A 17857-nucleotide genomic window follows, 5' to 3' on the forward strand; every position below is an offset into this window, starting at 1 on the left:
CATTAAGAGTTAGGAGAGACAAATGAGCAAATTTAACACCTTAGGGCTAGTCCACACGGGGAGATAGCGACGCGTTTGCGGTCGCGGCGACAAAGCGCCGCGACAGTCGCCGCGACCGGCGCAGGCGACAGTTTTGTATGGGCGCCTATGTAAAAACGCCTGTGCTAACCACACGAGGCGATGCGCTTTTCAACAGTCGCCTGAAAAAGCCTGGCGAGGCATTTTCAGGCGACTGTTGAAAAGCGCATCGCCTCGTGTGGTTAGCACAGGCGTTTTTACATAGGCGCCCATACAAAACTGTCGCCTGCGCCGGTCGCGGCGACTGTCGCCGCGACCGCAAACGCGTCGCTATCTCCCCGTGTGGAATAGCCCTTAATGTCATGAAGCAGTAGTTGGAAAAGGACAGAAGAACTAACCTGTAAGCAGATGAGACACCAAAGACACGTGGGCTAAGAACCAGACAGACAGAAAAGGATGTGCTAGCCAAGGGGTTAAACTATGTGGTCACACCACAACACATGCCAGCAGCTGTACTCATCACAGCCACCGAATCTGCCATCAATAATAATCACATACAAAAGAAGGAATCGGAACACCTCGGGCAAAAAGTGTCAGCTGCCTTGTCAAGTGCCAGAACACCTTCCTCGAACCTTACTACAGAAGAGAGGAGAGCTCTCAATTTGCTTAGTAAGGACCCAAACATCACTATCCTGTCAGCAGATAAAGGGCAAAGCACAGTTGTGCAAGATAACCATACTACTCGGTGATAGCAATACATATGAACCCTTAAGGAAAGACCCAACGAGTCGTTACAAGAAAAAGGTGATAGGTTGCCTACAACAACTTGAAAAGGAGAAAGACATCGATCAAGCTTTATACCGCCATCTGTACCCCGGGGAAGCCACACCATGCTTATACGGACTGCCCAAGATACACAAAGAAGGAGCCCCAATGAGGCCCATTGGCAGCAGCATCAATTCAGTGAGTTACAGCATCGTAAAAATCTTGGCTAACATCTTAGCCCGTTGGTAGGCAACACAGTGCATCATATCCAGAATGCCAAAGATTTTGTAACCAGGATTCATGGTGTTAAATTAGAGGCAGAAAAATCAATGCAATCATATGATTTTGATGGCTCAGAATAGGAGGGCGAACTCTACAGCTGCCTTTCTACACCTAAAAGACAAGGCACACTCATTTGAAGATAACAAGATGTCCAAATCTTGGATAAAGAAGACCGCTGGTTTGAAAGAGGTGATTTATGTCAAGGTGGAGAAACCAGCCCTGAACAGAGATGGGGGCCTCCGACAACACTACATACAGTGCTGTTCTAACATCTGTACCCCAGCGTTTTCAAAACACTTCACACATCCATTCATACAACTCTTAAGGTGGCCATAGACGTAACAATTACGATCTTTCTTCAAAAAGATCTTTCCAAGAAAGATCGTTCGTTTTAATACACACGTGTAGAGCTGAATCGTCAGATATACAGTTAGATATACGGGAAGAAACAATAGAATTCTACCTGTATCTGACGATTCAGCACTAACAATGGACGATGTTTGGGTCCCTTCAAAGGCACCCGATCAAAATTTTCCGTCCAGCCCGATCGACGAGCCGACCGATATCCAAGTCTTCTGCCGATATCGGTCGGCTCTTTTTCCACCATACACGCAACGAATATCGGACGAAAATTCGTTTCGTACGATATTATCTGTGCGTCTATGGCCACCTTTACAAATAACACCTGTTTCTAGGAGTTGCATGATACTTTGGTAATCCTATCACAGTAACTACAAAGTAATCCCAAACTCTCCAAGTTTTAGATGTCATCTCTCTGAAAAGTTACAATTGCCATTGTGATTGGATTAGTGGAAGAGTTTATATGCTGAGGACTTCCCATACCAGTCAGCTGAACTGAAGAAGCTCCTCATCTCCATTATTTCTGCAGTCTAAATAAGATGCTGCCCCTGTCTAAGTAAAGTGGTCTGTTAAGCCTATACATAGTAGAGACACATGTGACAAGCTACTCTTTGACTGCAGAAATAACAATACTTTACAAAAGACACAGATTCTACTTTGGTTTTGTAGTGTTTTTCCAAATAAGTCAGTAAGCAAGTGTAGAAATAAACACTGTGCCTGGTAGCACATTTCCCCCTCATGTCAGTCCATGAGTGTATTTATATTTTAATTGCACTAGGCTAGATTTTAGCTTATACACTGGGAGAATTTTCAAAGTCTATTGTACGCATGTTTTTACACAGTATGTGTATTACCAGATCTGAATCCAAAAATGTGCATACATAGAGGATACATACCTAGGAGGGTTGGCCTCAAGTTCTTGTAATTTTTCTTCAAGTTTACCCTGGGATTCTGCTAGCTGGTCATATTCCTATTGGAATAAACAAATGTGAATCTCCAATTGTGGTGAATACTTCTTCAGATGTATGAATTTCTACTAAATAACTAAAAACCTTGCAAAGTGCTGTTAGGTCTCGGTGTTTGCTCTTAACCAAGAATTCAGCGGTGATGTCACGTGGAGGCTTCACTTCAGATGCCTCCTTGTATTGCTGATGAAGTTCTTTGATCTTTTCTTTGACATTGACCATCTGTAAAATATATCAAAACTTTAGATACAATAAATTACAGCAGCTTGTTTATATGAACTATAGTAGTGTTTCTGAAGCAAACAGATCAGTTTTACCAGTGCAGGGCAACAGTACATGATATTCTTCTAACTTTAAAACACTTTCATTTTTTGGTGTTATTGTTTCTTTAAATAAAATAAAAGCTCAAACACATCTACACCTTATTGAGAAGTTCCTTCAATTCATCCTGCGTTTTTACAATTTTTTTCCAATGTTCTATTTGTTCATCTTTAACATGCTTTTCTTGCAACCTAAAATCAAATAAAGTAAATAATGTGTGAATGTTTACCTTTATTTATATAGCACTAGTTGTATACATGCTGTACATTTTTACTGCACAAACAAGGGAGAAAATATTGCAATAAATATAATTCTATAATATTAGTACATGCAGACAGGGAAAAATATAAATTTACATTCAACAGATTGTGATGCAATATGCTCTTTTTTTAAGTAAGTAACTTGAATTCCATAACAAGTAAGTTGCATAAACAACTAGAATATTAACCCTTTAAGTGCCATCGAACATGGTGCTGAAATGCCACAGAATGTAGACTTTCTGCAGCACATCCGGGCGGGGGAGCGGCTTTTAAAGCCGCTTGCTCCTTCCCTGATCATTTACAAGCCCTAGGCAAGGAGCAGAGCGGGCTGGAAAGTGGCTCCCGCAATCGCTCAGGGCCCCCAATGGCGCAGCAGACGTGTTTTTTTTTTTTTAAATTGCCCTCCCAGCCATTCACAACTGGGAGGGAACTCCTGGTGTGAGCAGCCATGTCAGTAAGAGCGCATGCGCTTCTGATGTCATGCTCTTGCTTAATAAGCAAGTTGCTGCATTCATTCTATGTGCGTGCGTGTGCCATAACATGGCTGCTCGCACCGGTAGTTCCCTCCCAGTTGTGAATGTCTGGGTGGGGCAATTTAAAAAAAAACACGCTTGCCCCCCACCAGCAGCCTAGTGCTGATGGGGGGGCAAATTTAAAAACAAACACCTTTGGTTGGGGACAACATATTTAGTCAAAAGGTGCCCTTTAAAGGCAGCTGTTACAATTTATACAATAGTTGCTAATATTCCACAGATACTGCGGAGAAATGTATCAACTAGTTTTATCAACTAAATGTAGCAAACTGGATCACTGAGCTGCCAGACAAACTACAGACAGGAACATTAAAATTTAAACTTGAAATTTTGGGAAAACGGGAAAAATAAAAGATGGAAAGCAATTGGAAAAAAGTCTGTTTATAGTGAACAATCTGAAAACAATTGAACGGAAAAAGGTTTTAGAAGGTGAACAACCCCAAGGCATTGGAATGAGTCCATGTGAATTCACCTTAAATAAACAGTAGAAAAAAAATAAATGAATAAATAAATACAAGTGATTTAAAATAACGAAAATAAAATGTCTTGTTGCCCTGCACTGGTAGAACTGGTGTTTTGCTTCGCAAATACTACTATAGCTTATATAAACAAGCTGCTGTGTAGCCATGGGGGCAGCCGTTCAAAACTGATAAAGGAGAAAAGGCACAGGATACACAGTTGATAACAGATAAGCCCTGTAGTATAGAATGGGATTCTTCAGAACATGTCTGTTATCTACTGTGTATGAATGGCTGCCCCATTGCTACACAGCAGCTTGTTTATATAAACTATAACTGTGTTTGAGAAGCAAACACCCATGTTTTACCAGTGCTGAGTAACAATACATTATATTGTCATTCCTGTAAAGCACTTTGATTTTTTTGTGTTACAGTTCCTTTAAAGTAAAAGCAGTGTCCCAAGTAAATAATTTTGGTAATTGCGCTATAAAAACACTTAATTTAACAATCACACCCTACAAACTTCTTAACAAAGGTTAAAAACCAACTTACTGTATCACAACTTCCAAAGCCTGCCCTAGTGACACAGGTTTATTGTTAAGAATATTGAAGTCCAGTTGATGGCTCAAATAGGATGTAGCTTCTAATAAACGATTGAACTCTTGTTCTACCATTTCATCCTTTTCTTTGGGGACCTAAATTGAAAATAAACAGGAATATAAAATGTAGAACATTAAAAAACAAACAAAACAAACAAATATAAATAACATAACAAATTAAAAGGTTTATACTTTTATTAAGCTTTTGCCTGCCCAGCATGTATCTCATACATGCTGGCATTAAATGGTTCTAACTGATGGCAATTAGATTCCACTGGTGTAGAGAGTCAGGAGGGGAACACTGTACACACTGCTTCATATAAAACACAAACTTTTGATATATGACAGAAAATAACTGTTGGACAAAAACTTAAACTTACACCTTGCCCATTAGCCTCATAAAGTGGACACTTTTGCTTGATTTTAGCGAGTTCCATGTTAACTTGCTTACTAATTACAGCCATTGGATTACCACCTTTGAAGGAAAAAAAAAATCAGTCTAGAAAATACATAGCATGTCTCTTAGCATGCTTGAGTTATAATTAATAATTCTGTTTCTGAAAATCTGACTCTATATTTATATATAAATGTATATATTGACTTAGAAAGTTTCAGTATAATTAAACTTATATTAAATTTTCATTTGTGTAACCACATAAGGGCAAATAAGCCATTATATATCACCTCCCTGCCATAAGAAAAGGATTTTCATTATTTAACAGAAGGGGTTAACCCAAATAAGCCATCTCCCTTAGACTCCATTGTAAGTAAATAATTGACATTTATTTTTAAAAGATATTTCTCTGTAATAATATAACACTACCTTGAACTTAATCCTAACGAATATATAATTAATCCTTATTGGAGGCAAAACATTATTTTTGCGTTTATTTAACATTTCAATTAATTGTTAGTATACCTGAGGTAAGGATATACAAATTACAGAAAGGAACTTTACCTGGAATACCCCAGGTCCCTAGCATTCTGGAAAAAAATTTCCCATACCTGTACAATCCAGTGTCCAAAAAAAATTAAGACACTGGGTAAAATATAAATAAAAAAAAAAGTATGGGATAGTCTGCAAATCATCTAAACCCTAAATTTAACTGCAAAAAAGACATAGCATTCAATTTGCATCATATATATGCAATAAACTCACCAAGTCCCGTGACCACCATTGCACCTAAATCAGCAACATAGTTTCCTTTACGAAATGTAGCAACTCTTCCACCAACTCGATCCTTTGTTTTTATTAAGGACAAATAAAAACAGGATGAATGAATGTTATCCATCAATATATGATTAAATGGGGAATATAACATTTAACCCAAAAAAAAAATGTATGCACTTGGAAGTGAATTAATGATTAATGAAACCTCAGCCATTCCATTCATGTTACAGTAGTATGCAGCAATTTTATTTTTATCCAAAATACTTTCATAATGCTTGTATTAGTCAACTTTACTCTGCAGAAATGCAAGATAAATGTATATGTACTTTGTAAGGGCTACAAGACGGGGACCACTTTCACTTTTGTTCTCAAAGATTTTATTTGGACCTTGTCATAAACAGTCCATCTTAGGGGAAGTGCCCTCTCTTCTCAACTATAAACAAGCCCTGCTATAAGCAAATCCCATTTTTTGAGTAAAGCCTGAGCTAGACTACATAGAATAAGTTACTTCTACAAATAATGGTTTGCTTACCCTGGCCTCCAACACTGTAACATCCATGCCAAAACTCTGCAGCTGTCTAGCCGCAGCCAGGCCTGCAACACCTGATCCAATGATGATGACCTTTCCTGTTTTCTTTGCTGAAAATACAGACAATTTATGCAGAACTCCAATTTTATATTAAAATGTAAATATTCAGTTTACAGAGGACAATGTTAACAGATTAAAGAGAACCATTCATATTTATATAAGCTCACACTGGGTAACACTGTCCACAGTTTGTCTGCCCAATGGGAAATAGCCATAGGAAAAGAACATGAAATCATAAATAAAAGTTGATATTTAGTAAAATGTCCCATAGCGATTTATGCACATAAGTAAATATTTGCTGCAATAAACTGCTATAATTAACAAGAAGCTTATCACAATGGTCTGGCAGCAGGGCAAGTAGAAGGAGGCACCTTTAACTAGTCACATAGTGTGGCAATAACCTTATGCATGTCTTTAAAGTTAAGGAAGCTTGCAGGGCTCCTCTAGCAGAGCATATTTGTTGCTCAAATAAGACTGTGGCCAGTTGTTATTCACTGCAGCACACACAATTATAGACAAAAAATGAAAAGTGTACAAAGCAGAATATCAGTAAACCTGTAAAGTAATATGAGCCTTGTTCTCTACTAATCTGAACCTTATTCTCTTAGAAGAAAAAAATAAAAATGACAGAATTATATTTGCCTAAACAGTGATATTATATTGTAGTACTTTGAAATAATTGGAATATCACATTAAAATAACATCTGTATTAACATTACAGTTATTGACACAGATTTATCTGACTGAATTCAGTCTAAATCTCAGCATAATAGCAACTTCAAGTGAGAGAGAAAAGCAGAATACAAACATAATTAAACAATACTCCAATATAACAGGATGCCCTACTTATGTTAGCCCCCAATCTAAGGTTAAATGCCTGTTTACTAAGAATTTGTGTGCTTGCTTACTTGGTAATGGCTTCAGTCTCTTGTAAACACCAAAGTTTATTAAACCATGCCTCTCAAGATAGCAGTGTATTCTATGTACCAGCACAGAATCACCTAGAAGAAAAATTGATTGATTGAAATGTGACAGAGTAATGACTTTATATTTCACATCTTTTATTCTTCTGATATTGAGGTACCTGTTGATGTGAAGCAGTTTACTCTTCAAATAAAAGATCTTTGACTTAGATATTCAGAGGCCCATTTATCAAAGGTCTAATTTCAAATTCATGCGAATTTTTTAATATTTGATCAAATGGTTCCGACCTGAAAATTCAAATCATATTAGATAAAAACTTGAATGTCAGAAAGGATATTGACATCTCCAAATGGCTCAACAGAACTCTGCCATTGACTTGTACATGAACTCTGCAGGTTTAGGTGGCGAATATTCGAATTAGAACTGTGTCCATGGTCGAAGTGTGAAAAATTTGAATGTGTTAATTTTGACACTCGAAAAATTCGAATTTACTATTCGACCCTTCATAAATCTGCCCCTTACAGACAATTTTTTTTTTAGAATTTATATATTGCAACATAAATAAACTTCCGTCAAGGTTGTAACATTTATATTTTTATAGTATATAGCGTTGAGCATGTACAGCATAGAGACCAAAACTGTTGGTATGTGCCGTAATATAACTACAATAACCTTACAATAAGTTTCATACTCATCAGGACTTAAATGTTAAATCCTCTGCAATGTAAAACCTCAGTTTTAGTGCAAATAAATGTTTTAAATATGCTAGCCATAAATCTCCAAAACTTCCTATCTGTGCCTCCCTACTAATGCAGCCTACAGACTCTTATTTGTGGATCATAACTACAGCTGCTTCCCTTTATACACATATAAAGCATAATAAATGTACCCATCCTGTCCCCCAACAGCCAATCTCTTGTGTTGTTCGGCCAGATTCTTTTTAGAGCTAGTCACATCAGATATGATAGTGTTGGGCATTCTTGATATATGCATGGTACTGGGTTTGCCCCATCTTTTCTTACATACCTTTAAAAATGCACAAGGCCCATTTGTTTATTTATTTTTTTAGGCATGTTACATCTGTCTTGCTTGTAAGTTAGTCAGGTGGGCTGGTATTCCCTCTCAATGCCTATCAATACATATATTCTGGTGTCTACAGACAGAGTATATTTTCACCACTTCATCAAAGCAAAGCTGATAAGACTGCATATTTCAAATAGAAGTGAGCAACGTACTATTGTAAGGAGCTTCCAATTGCTGAAGTGTATTCTCAAAGGTAAGCTGAACCTTTGGATTGTCCAACCACAACTGCAACTACAAAAAGAAAGTGAAAATGTTAAGATATCTGTAATTAGTAACTCTTCTGACTTTTAAGATGTACACCTCAAAGCACCGCCCTTATTTGAAAAACAGGAATTGGAAGCATTTTAACCATTGTTTTTTTCTCTTTATATTCCAAATTCTGGATTCAGCATAAAAATGCTAAAAATTGCCAGCTGCTGGCCCCTGCTGATGACAGACGGAATCTGGCAATGGCCAAATGCAGGTATGCATAACATTTGGGACAAAATCACCTGTGGCATAACCTTAATGCAATTTACATTAACACTAATGTCATTGGTGTTCTTCAACAAAATATTGGAACAGTTTTACACTATGATAATTGTCACACCAACAAACTCGCAATGGCATTTTCCCAGAGAAAATATAAACTGAAAAAAGTGATTCTAATAAACACAAGTTGTAATAAGGATACTTAACATCTCATATACTGCTGTAACATTCATTTTCAACTCAGCAAAGCAGAATTATACTTACTGTACGATTTCGAATATACAGAAACACTTTTTGGGTCTGTTGAGGACCACTGATGATATCTGGGAAACATGCTGCCTCTTGGGAAGTCATTCTGTCATGTGGAAGTCTACTCTGAAAAGCTGCACCCTCTACACCTAACAAAAGCATAATGCCATTTGATTAATCTTAATTGTAGCACAGAGTTCTTCATGCATGCTATTTGGTGAATAATCGTTCATTAGAATGTGTAAAAACAGTAGATATTTCATTTGTTTAAGATGTTTAATTTTAAGCCCCACCTTATGGTTTGATTGGGCCTCCTTAGTACACACATTGCCTTTAAAGGAACAGTAACACCAAAAATTTTAAGTGTTTTAATGGAATGACAATATAATGTATTATTCTGCACTGATACAACTGGTGTGTTTGCTTCAGAAAGCAAGTCGTTTATATAAACAAGCTGCTGTGTAGCCATGGGGGCAGCCATTTAAGCACAGAATACACAGTAGATAGATACATTCTGAAGAATCCCATTGTATACTACAGAGTTTATCTGTAGCAGCTTGTTTATATAAACGATAGTAGTCTTTTTAAAGCATATACACCAGGCGTATAAGTGCACCACAAAGTTACATTATATTCTCATTACTTCAAAACACATCTAGGTCAGCAGATAAAAGCTTAGGCTAACAGTCTGGGTGAAATCTGGGGGAAACGGATGTACAAGAGATATCTACATATGAACAGCACATTATCAAAAGATTTTTATTTATTTTTTTTCCCAAATAATCTGCTGTCAAATTATATAAATACAGCTGAATCTTCACATTGCAATCCCAAAAAAATTCTTTTGCTCCTTCACCTGGCTGCTGCAAATTAAGCTGGAAAGAAAGACATGCAACAGCAGAGCTCCATATCTGAACTTTAGTCTTCCTGATTAACGGCAAAGCCAAGAGGGATCATCAATCCTCTGCAGCTGCTTAAAGGACCAGTAACATCAAAAAATGAAATTGTTTTAAAGTAATAAAAATATAATGCAGTGTTGCCCTGCACTAGTAAAACTGCCGTGTTTGCTTCAGAAACATTACTGTTGTTTAGAAAAATAAGCTGCTGTGTAGCCATGGGAGCAGCTATTCAAAGGAGAAAAGGATCAAGTTACACAGCAGATAGCATTATGTTCTACAGAGCTTATCTGCTATTCATTATTTATCCTGTGCCATATAGCCGTTTTTCGATTTCCGCCATTTCTACTCAGTTCGGGGACAATAACCTGAAGCGAACCAAGCAACAAGTATCCTGCCCGTGACTGATGGAAGCCAGGGACCTGGCAGACTTCTCCTTTGCTCTAGTGAATGATGGCGGAGGGCAAGGCCTTGGGCGCTGCCGGCTGTTGTGAGGTGCCGGTGGGCTGTGTGGGGCATTGGTGTGCAATGTGCAGGAGGGGAAGACCGGGGCCTAGAGGCCTAAACGTCTTCACCATGAGCTTTAACCGTGGCCATGTCATGAGGGTTAAGTTGTAATTGAGCTGGAGGGGCTGTGGGTTGAATCTGTCAGGGGCAGACGCTAATGGGTAAGCATTGCAACAGTTGCAGTCAGTGGATACTACCCTGGAGAGTGTTTTACAATGCAGATTACATCACTGTCCTCATTGATTTTAAAAGGGATTGCTCACCTTTAAATGAACCTTTTATTATAACCATTTTATGGGCTTGGGATACTTGTTCTTGTGCCGTACTGTAGGCAGCCCACTATTTTTATCAAGGCATATCTCCTGATGGGGGCCAGGTGTTAAAAGAGTAGATCCCAGGGTAACAAATTCTGAGCACCCCTGATATAAATAATCCAGATGACCACACATGTCATAGAGCAGGAAGAACATCTGTAACTGATGCCTGTCCATTATTTTAAAAGTACAAAATAAAGCCCTTTTTTACTTTTAACTCCTATTTGCGGGATAATTTTCTCAGCCACTAAACCCTGTGAATGGGCATAAAACCTTCCAAACAAATTGTCAGATATCAATGCATGCATTGATGGTCAATATAGCAGAAGAGCATACAGTAGCTAGTTTTGAACTAAACAACACTTACCACTAGGCTCCTCAGGTTCACTGTCATTTTCTTCTTCTGGGGGGGCTTGTGGAGGAGGCGGTGGCACTTTCTTCTCTCGCTCTGCTTTTGCATTTCTTTCCTCTTCAGAATAATACTCATCTTCTGAGAGATTTGCCAAACTTTCATCCATTTCGCGATACTCCACCTTAAATAATACATTTGCAAGTGCAACAGCAATTTAATGGAAACAGCTACATTTTATGTCACTTTTTTGAATTGCACAACAGTGGTGTTTAGTTGTCTGAAACATAAAAGACACATTCTATAACCTTCTAACCTAAAGATCCCCCTTGTGCCCCTTAAGCGAATGCCACAAATGTCATTCTCCACCAACTAAAAAACATCAGATACACCCTGGGTTCAGAAAACAACAATATGCACAAATCTGTCTTTCCATGCTCACACAGCGGTTTTCGACCTAAAAAAATAGTATGTATATTTAGAATCGCCATAAAAATAAAAGACAAAGGTTTCTGCTGGCTACCAAAAAGGAAAAAGAAATAGCCATGATTAGCAGGAAACCTATTACTCCACCAAAGCATAAATACTGCAAATAACTCCCAGATCATGAAAACTGAATTTTGACAACAGTATACCTTCAACCAAAAAGTGAAATAATAAAAAAAAGAAAGTTTAACAGAAGGTCAAGTTCACCGTTAAGGGCACTTACACGGGCATTTTTTCTGCATTTAAAAGCAGGTTTGAGAGCAAATAAACACATTAGCTAACTGATTCCATTATGTTCTGCCTGGTTATACTCATGAGTGTTCTATGTTGCATTGTACTCCATTTGCATTTCAGTGCATGTTTAAGATGCAGCATGATGAGAACAGGAGACACATATTCTCTTGACTTCCACCTGTTCTAATCATTCTGGTTATCAGCCTGGAACAAGAGATAGGTGGCCATACCATATATGACCCTTGCATTGAATCCATTCGCTTGTCCAAAGTGCACGCCCTTCTTAAGGTTAGTGCTTCCACAAAAAATAAAAAAAGGATAAGCCAATTCATCTTGTTTTTGTGCAAACCAAGAACTTAGAGCAACATACTGCCAACTCAACAAGACTATCTTTTGGGCCTGCATTTTACAATGTAACAAAGTCAGGAAACAGGTTTACTGTTAGCAAAAATTATGCCTAGTCCCTGCTTATTTAAGACAACGTTAAGCAAGTCTTTTAAAGGGGAAGGAAAGCCGTTTAACACTTGGGGTGCCAAATGTTAGGCACCAACAAGTGAATGTATTTACTTACCTGAATCCCCGGGCTGGTGCGCCTATCAGCAGAAAACTGCACTGGCCCGGGGTTATTCCAGCGAGCATCGCGGAGTGCTCCTCTTCTGGGTTCTTCTTTCTCGCGGCTGTGCATTAGAGTGAAAAGGCAAACTTTACCTAAAAAGTCAGCTTTTTCATTCTACTGTGCATGCATTTGCCCCGGGAAATTTGAAGAAAAAAGAAGCCGGAAGAGAAGCGTGGTGCTCGCTGGAATAACTCCGGGCCGGAGCAGTTTTCTGCTGATAGGAGCACTGGCCCGGGGTTTCACGTAAGTAAATACATTCACTTGGGGGTGCCTAACATTTGGCATCCCCAAGTGGTAAACGACTTTCCTTCTCCTTTAAGACCTTAGTTACATAAAGTTATACATTTCCAAATGTTATTATAGGCTAAAGTAAAACAGTAAGTGTAAAGCAAACACCTTTGGGGGCTTCAGTATATATTCTATCTGGGGTTAGCCTCTTGCAGAAAACATAAGGGCATTTATTATATTTGCAACACCATAGGGCTGAATGGTATTACTTTGTAATTTTCAAGTAGCCAAGAGCAAGAAGAAAAAAAAAAATCATTTTACTTTCTGCAAGGCATATTGTATTGGGAACCAAGGCAATCACTGGCTTCAGCAATGACCCCGGCGTGGCTTGTTTTTTTTGCCTAGAAGGCGAGAGTCACCATTTGTTGTCAGGTTCACAGTGAAGTATTATAAGTAGACTGCAATACACATATGTCAGGAGAAACAGTGAGATAAAATATAAGCATCTATAAATTATTTGCAAGTACAAAAGGAAATTGAAATGTGCCAGTGTCATTAAGAATCACCTTATGTGCTCTTTGAGCTGTCAAAGTATTCGGGACCAAATGGTCATTATAGCTACAGTATTTAGATATTGTTAGAAATGGCATCTTTATCCTCTACAAGCAAGAGCTGGAGCCTTTGTTATATAATTTGGCCTTTTCTAACAGGACTCTTTGTTTGCAGTAGCAGATGGCTGACAATAACCCCTCTCCCTCTTTACTGCTGTTCACAACTGGAGTTACTTGCACAACAAAGAATTATAATGCAGGCTGCATGAATAAATCTGCAAAAATGGGTATTCAAGAATGTTGAAGCAGAAGTGCATCTAACTATAGGTTAAAAATACTATGATGATACTAACCAGATTAATGCCAGGGGAGGCTACATGTGAACCCCAGACCCCTAGAACAGTTTAACTTTCATCTTTAAATGACTTGCTTTTCCTATAAAAAGGCTATAATTATAGGCTGGGTTAGACCAAAATGATAGTGTTGTGCAAAGATGCCGAGAGCACATGTGCAAGACTGAATAAACCCCTTTGAAGGTACACATCTGCCACAGGGCCATCCAGTTTAAAAGCCCTGCCTCATCTCATTTAACAAATCCAAATGAAAAAATGAAATTGCTTAATTCCTTTGTTGTTGCTACAATTAGATGAATTTATCAAAATCAAATAAATGTTCTTGTTTATTTGCATGTTTACCATTACTCAGTTTTCTTGGTCAAAAGTTTATGTGGTCATCATAGGTGTCAACTGAATGGATTTACTAACCCAACAAAAGAATTCTCAAGAACATCCACTAATAAAATTATTTTAAAAAGAGTGTATCCAGGTGTATAGAACTGTTCTGGTCACCGGAGCATCTGAAATTCTGAAATCACAGAATAATTTGGATCTGTAGAAGAATACATTTTTGGGTAAGACTGCTATGGGAGACACGTGGGCTTTTGACAAACTTGTCCTGCATGCAAAGTAAAATGCATCTGACCAGTCTGTTCTCTAATGTGATACAAGTGTCCTACTATTATAGAATCCACAATCCAACCCAGCAACTGGCACAAAGTGAAGCACACATCAAAGTTTGGGGCAACTATCCTAACTGAATGCAAACCTGTAACTTACCTCAATATTACTCTACAGCTGGAGTCCCCAACCTTTTATAACTGGGATCAACATTCAATGTAAAAAGAGTTAGGGAGCAACACAAGCATGAAAAATGTTCTGAGTGGTGCAAAATAAGTTCTGTGATTGGCCATTTGTTAGCCCCTATGTGGACTGGTAGCCTACATGAGGTTCTGTTTGGCAGAACAACTACTTTTTATAAAAACATTGCTTGTCTCCAAACAAGGAATTAGAAAATAAATGCCTGCTTTGAGGAAACTGAAGGCAACATCCAGGGGTTGGTGAGCAACATGTTGCTCATGAGCCACTGGTAGGAGATCACTGATGTACAGTCTGTCTGCCCCAATACTAAACTGGTCTGTAGGGCTCACAGCACATTTATTTTTCTCACAGATGCATAAGCATAAAATGCTATGAAAATATACTGCTTTAACAATGAGCTAAGCACAATAGTGCCAGATCAGTGATGGACCAAAAAATAGTGCCAGATCAGTGATGGACCAAAAAACAAATATGCACAACAAATAAATACAACTTAGAATTGTTATTCACCCCAAACAGTCCTACAGAAAGAGGATGAAAATAATGCTGGACTGTATATGACAGTGATCCCCAACCAGTAGCTTGTGAGCTCTCCAACCCTTGATTGTTGCTCCCAGTGGCCTCAAAGCAGGTGCTTATTTTTCAATTCCTGGCTTGGAGGCAAGTTTTAGTTGTATTAAAATCAGGTGCACTGCCAAACAGAGCCTCGATGTAGGTTGACAATCCACATAGGGTTTACCAAATGGCCAATCACAGCATTAAATTTGCACCCCAAGAAATTTTTCATGCTAGTTTTGCTCCCCAACTCCTTTTACTTCTGAATGTTGCTCACGGGTTCAAAAGGTTGGGGATCCCTGGTATATGATATAAAATATCAATGTAGATAGATCAACCTGATCTGTAATGTTTGACACAACATAATCTATACACTTTTTTTTTTAAACTCGCCCTGCTTTACCATTTGCACATAATCTTTTACCTATGTCCTAAATATACAAAAGAAGGTCTGTCCCTGGGAATGAGCAATGAGGGAGTGTCAATCAAAGCCTTGGCCATCGGGAAGGGCTGGCAATGAGAAAAAAATACAAAAAAAATATGGCTGCACTAAAACCTGCTGATTTTAGTAGGCACACAAGATACATGAGACTTACACCTTCTGGTAGCAGCATAATAAGGTTATGTAATTGGATGTCGACAAGGTTGCCACCTGGCTGGTATTTTACCGGCCTGGCCAGTGAAAATGATGGTTGATTCCCAATGTTATTAATAGGGAAAAAAGATAAATATATAGGTATAGTTTTTTTAAAGAAAAGGTGGCAACTCTAATGTCGACACTGCATTGGTACACAAAGAACTGCACATGGCAGAGTCTAAAACTCTGAACGCATAGAGGCAGCACACTTGCCACTGGGTTCTCCTTTTAAGCCCCAGGAAAGCATTGCTGTGCCCCCATACACCAACTTACATAGCAGATACAGCAAAACTGAAATGGGGTAAGACAATGCCCCTTTATTCTCCTTCACACAGAGACCATTCCCTCTCAATGATAACAGGGAAGTCCTAAAAGAGAGTCGCCCAGCAGCATTGTGTGTCCCCCTCCCCCCAGCTATTGTTGAACTTTAAATGGCCCATCTCTGGCTTTCAGAGGATAAGCGGAGGCACAGCAGGGGGGGCGCAGGTTGGTGGCCAATGGCCTGCACTACTGAAGGATGAGTGTATCCATGGGAACTGGATAGGAGAATATGGCCAGTCTGGAAGTAACATTGTCAGTAGCCCACCAATATATACAACAAGCCCTGCCGCCTCTCACAAACCTTGGCCCTCTTTCTGCGGCTGGTCCTCCGGCCCTCAGGGGTCTCGGGCTGCCTCCCTTCCCCGCCCGCCATGATACCAGGAGCAGAGGAGGACCCATGCTCTGCCCCGGGGGAGGCCCTCTCCTTTTTCCTTGGGGTCCTCTCTAGGCCAGCTCCTGTATCCGGCGAAGCCATGATCCCCGAGGAAGACGAAGACGACGACGATGAGGAGGATGAAGAAGAGGAAGAGGCAGGGGGCTGCGGGTCGCTACCGTTGTCACCACCCCCAGTGGATTCGGACTTCTTAGTAGTGAGCATCGGGATAGAAGATATGGGGGCGTGGCCTCAAAGCAAAATAAAGAGGCGGGTAGAATATTCAGAAAGAGCAACAGGGGTAGTAGAGACGCGCTCCACGTACCGGCGGCCGAAGCTTTGTGTAGTGGCAGCAAGCACGAGCCCAGCGCCTCTACGCGCACTCCTGCTGTACAGAACGGGAACGCGCAGCAAGGTCAAACCCCGCCTCTCTTCATTGCTATTGGCGCTCGGCTATCTCTTGTCCATATAACTCCTCCCCCTCTGGATCACAGGCTTTTACGTGCCCTGTGTGTGCGGGTTTTGTGACTTGCTGTCCTATCGTATATTCTACTTCCCTTTCCCTTTACAGGTTTTTTTCGGCAGCGGCTAATTCCTATCCTAGGAAAGGACCTGACGTCACGGTCATGTGATCCTACCTTGTCACCGCTCCACTGCTGCTTACCTATTCGTGAGCGGCAAATTCAAACATGGGAAAGTGGTAATGGGTTCTAGTGGCGGCTGCGGACTCTTGACAGGACCTGCAACTTAATCCCCGGGTTTGCCAACTTGTATTGTAGGTTTAGTACAGGTTGTAACCTCTACCTCAGGTTTTGGGCCAGTTCATTGTGTCGCTGGATGTTTTTAGGCATTGAAGGGATCACTGCCTCTGAATTTCTGTGGGGTGAGGGGGGATAACAGTGAATTCATGTCAGCTAGCCTCTATTCAATATTTACACACCCAAATGCAGCTACAAGATTGTTGTTGGAGCTGGGCTTTTTTTTACCATCGCACAATTACGGTGCAACAATGGCAAGATAAAAATGAAAGGCAAGACATACTGACACAGCTATAATAATATTATATTCATTAACCATAAACAGCTTTGCTTTTCTGCCATGTGCTGAAAGTCTCCCTTAATGGACAATAATGTAATGGACAACTTGGGAGTAATAAATTGTATAGAAACTGTTGCCTTGGTGTTTCATGAGCTGATGGAAAATGTGGAACATTTCAGGTCAGGTAATAGAACATGGGATAAAGGTCATGAGAGGGACTTCTATTTAAAGGGGAAGGAAAACTAGTCGGCGCAAACCCCCCACCCCCACCCGTTTGTTGCAGGAGGGAGGGTGGGCAACAAACGGGTGGGGGGTTTGCACCGACTAGGTTTCCTTCCCCTTTAAGGAGAGGATCATTGCCACTAAACCTTTTTTTTTTATTTTAGTAAAGAAACAAGTTGCCATATACAGGAAAAAGCGGTTACTGGACATCCCAGTCCGCGATGCATATTCAGTTGTAAATAAACAGATATTCCTGAGTATAACATGAAATCCAGAAAATTTCTTTCCATTGTAGCAAAACACATTGACAGGCAACGTGAAGTGC

General features: G+C 39.6%; 1 protein-coding gene across 1 annotated transcript in view; it reads right to left on the reverse strand.

Moving 5' to 3' along the window:
* Positions 1-16699, reverse strand: part of kdm1a.S (lysine (K)-specific demethylase 1A S homeolog) — a 29941-nt gene extending 13242 nt beyond the window's left edge. Inside the window, exons 1-12 of the mRNA XM_018249584.2 lie at positions 16201-16699; positions 11133-11298; positions 9064-9197; positions 8481-8559; positions 7230-7322; positions 6265-6371; positions 5721-5802; positions 4942-5036; positions 4515-4657; positions 2812-2902; positions 2478-2612; positions 2322-2395 (exon numbers count right to left, since the gene is read on the reverse strand). Coding sequence (XP_018105073.1) covers positions 2322-2395; positions 2478-2612; positions 2812-2902; positions 4515-4657; positions 4942-5036; positions 5721-5802; positions 6265-6371; positions 7230-7322; positions 8481-8559; positions 9064-9197; positions 11133-11298; positions 16201-16497 — 1496 coding nt within the window. The 5' untranslated portion in view covers positions 16498-16699. The remainder of the gene's footprint in view (positions 1-2321; positions 2396-2477; positions 2613-2811; positions 2903-4514; positions 4658-4941; positions 5037-5720; positions 5803-6264; positions 6372-7229; positions 7323-8480; positions 8560-9063; positions 9198-11132; positions 11299-16200) is intronic.
* Positions 16700-17857: the final 1158 nt, after the last annotated feature.

Source organism: Xenopus laevis, chromosome 2S, assembly GCF_017654675.1.
Source record: "Xenopus laevis strain J_2021 chromosome 2S, Xenopus_laevis_v10.1, whole genome shotgun sequence".
In the NCBI taxonomy this organism is placed as follows: domain Eukaryota; kingdom Metazoa; phylum Chordata; class Amphibia; order Anura; family Pipidae; genus Xenopus; species Xenopus laevis.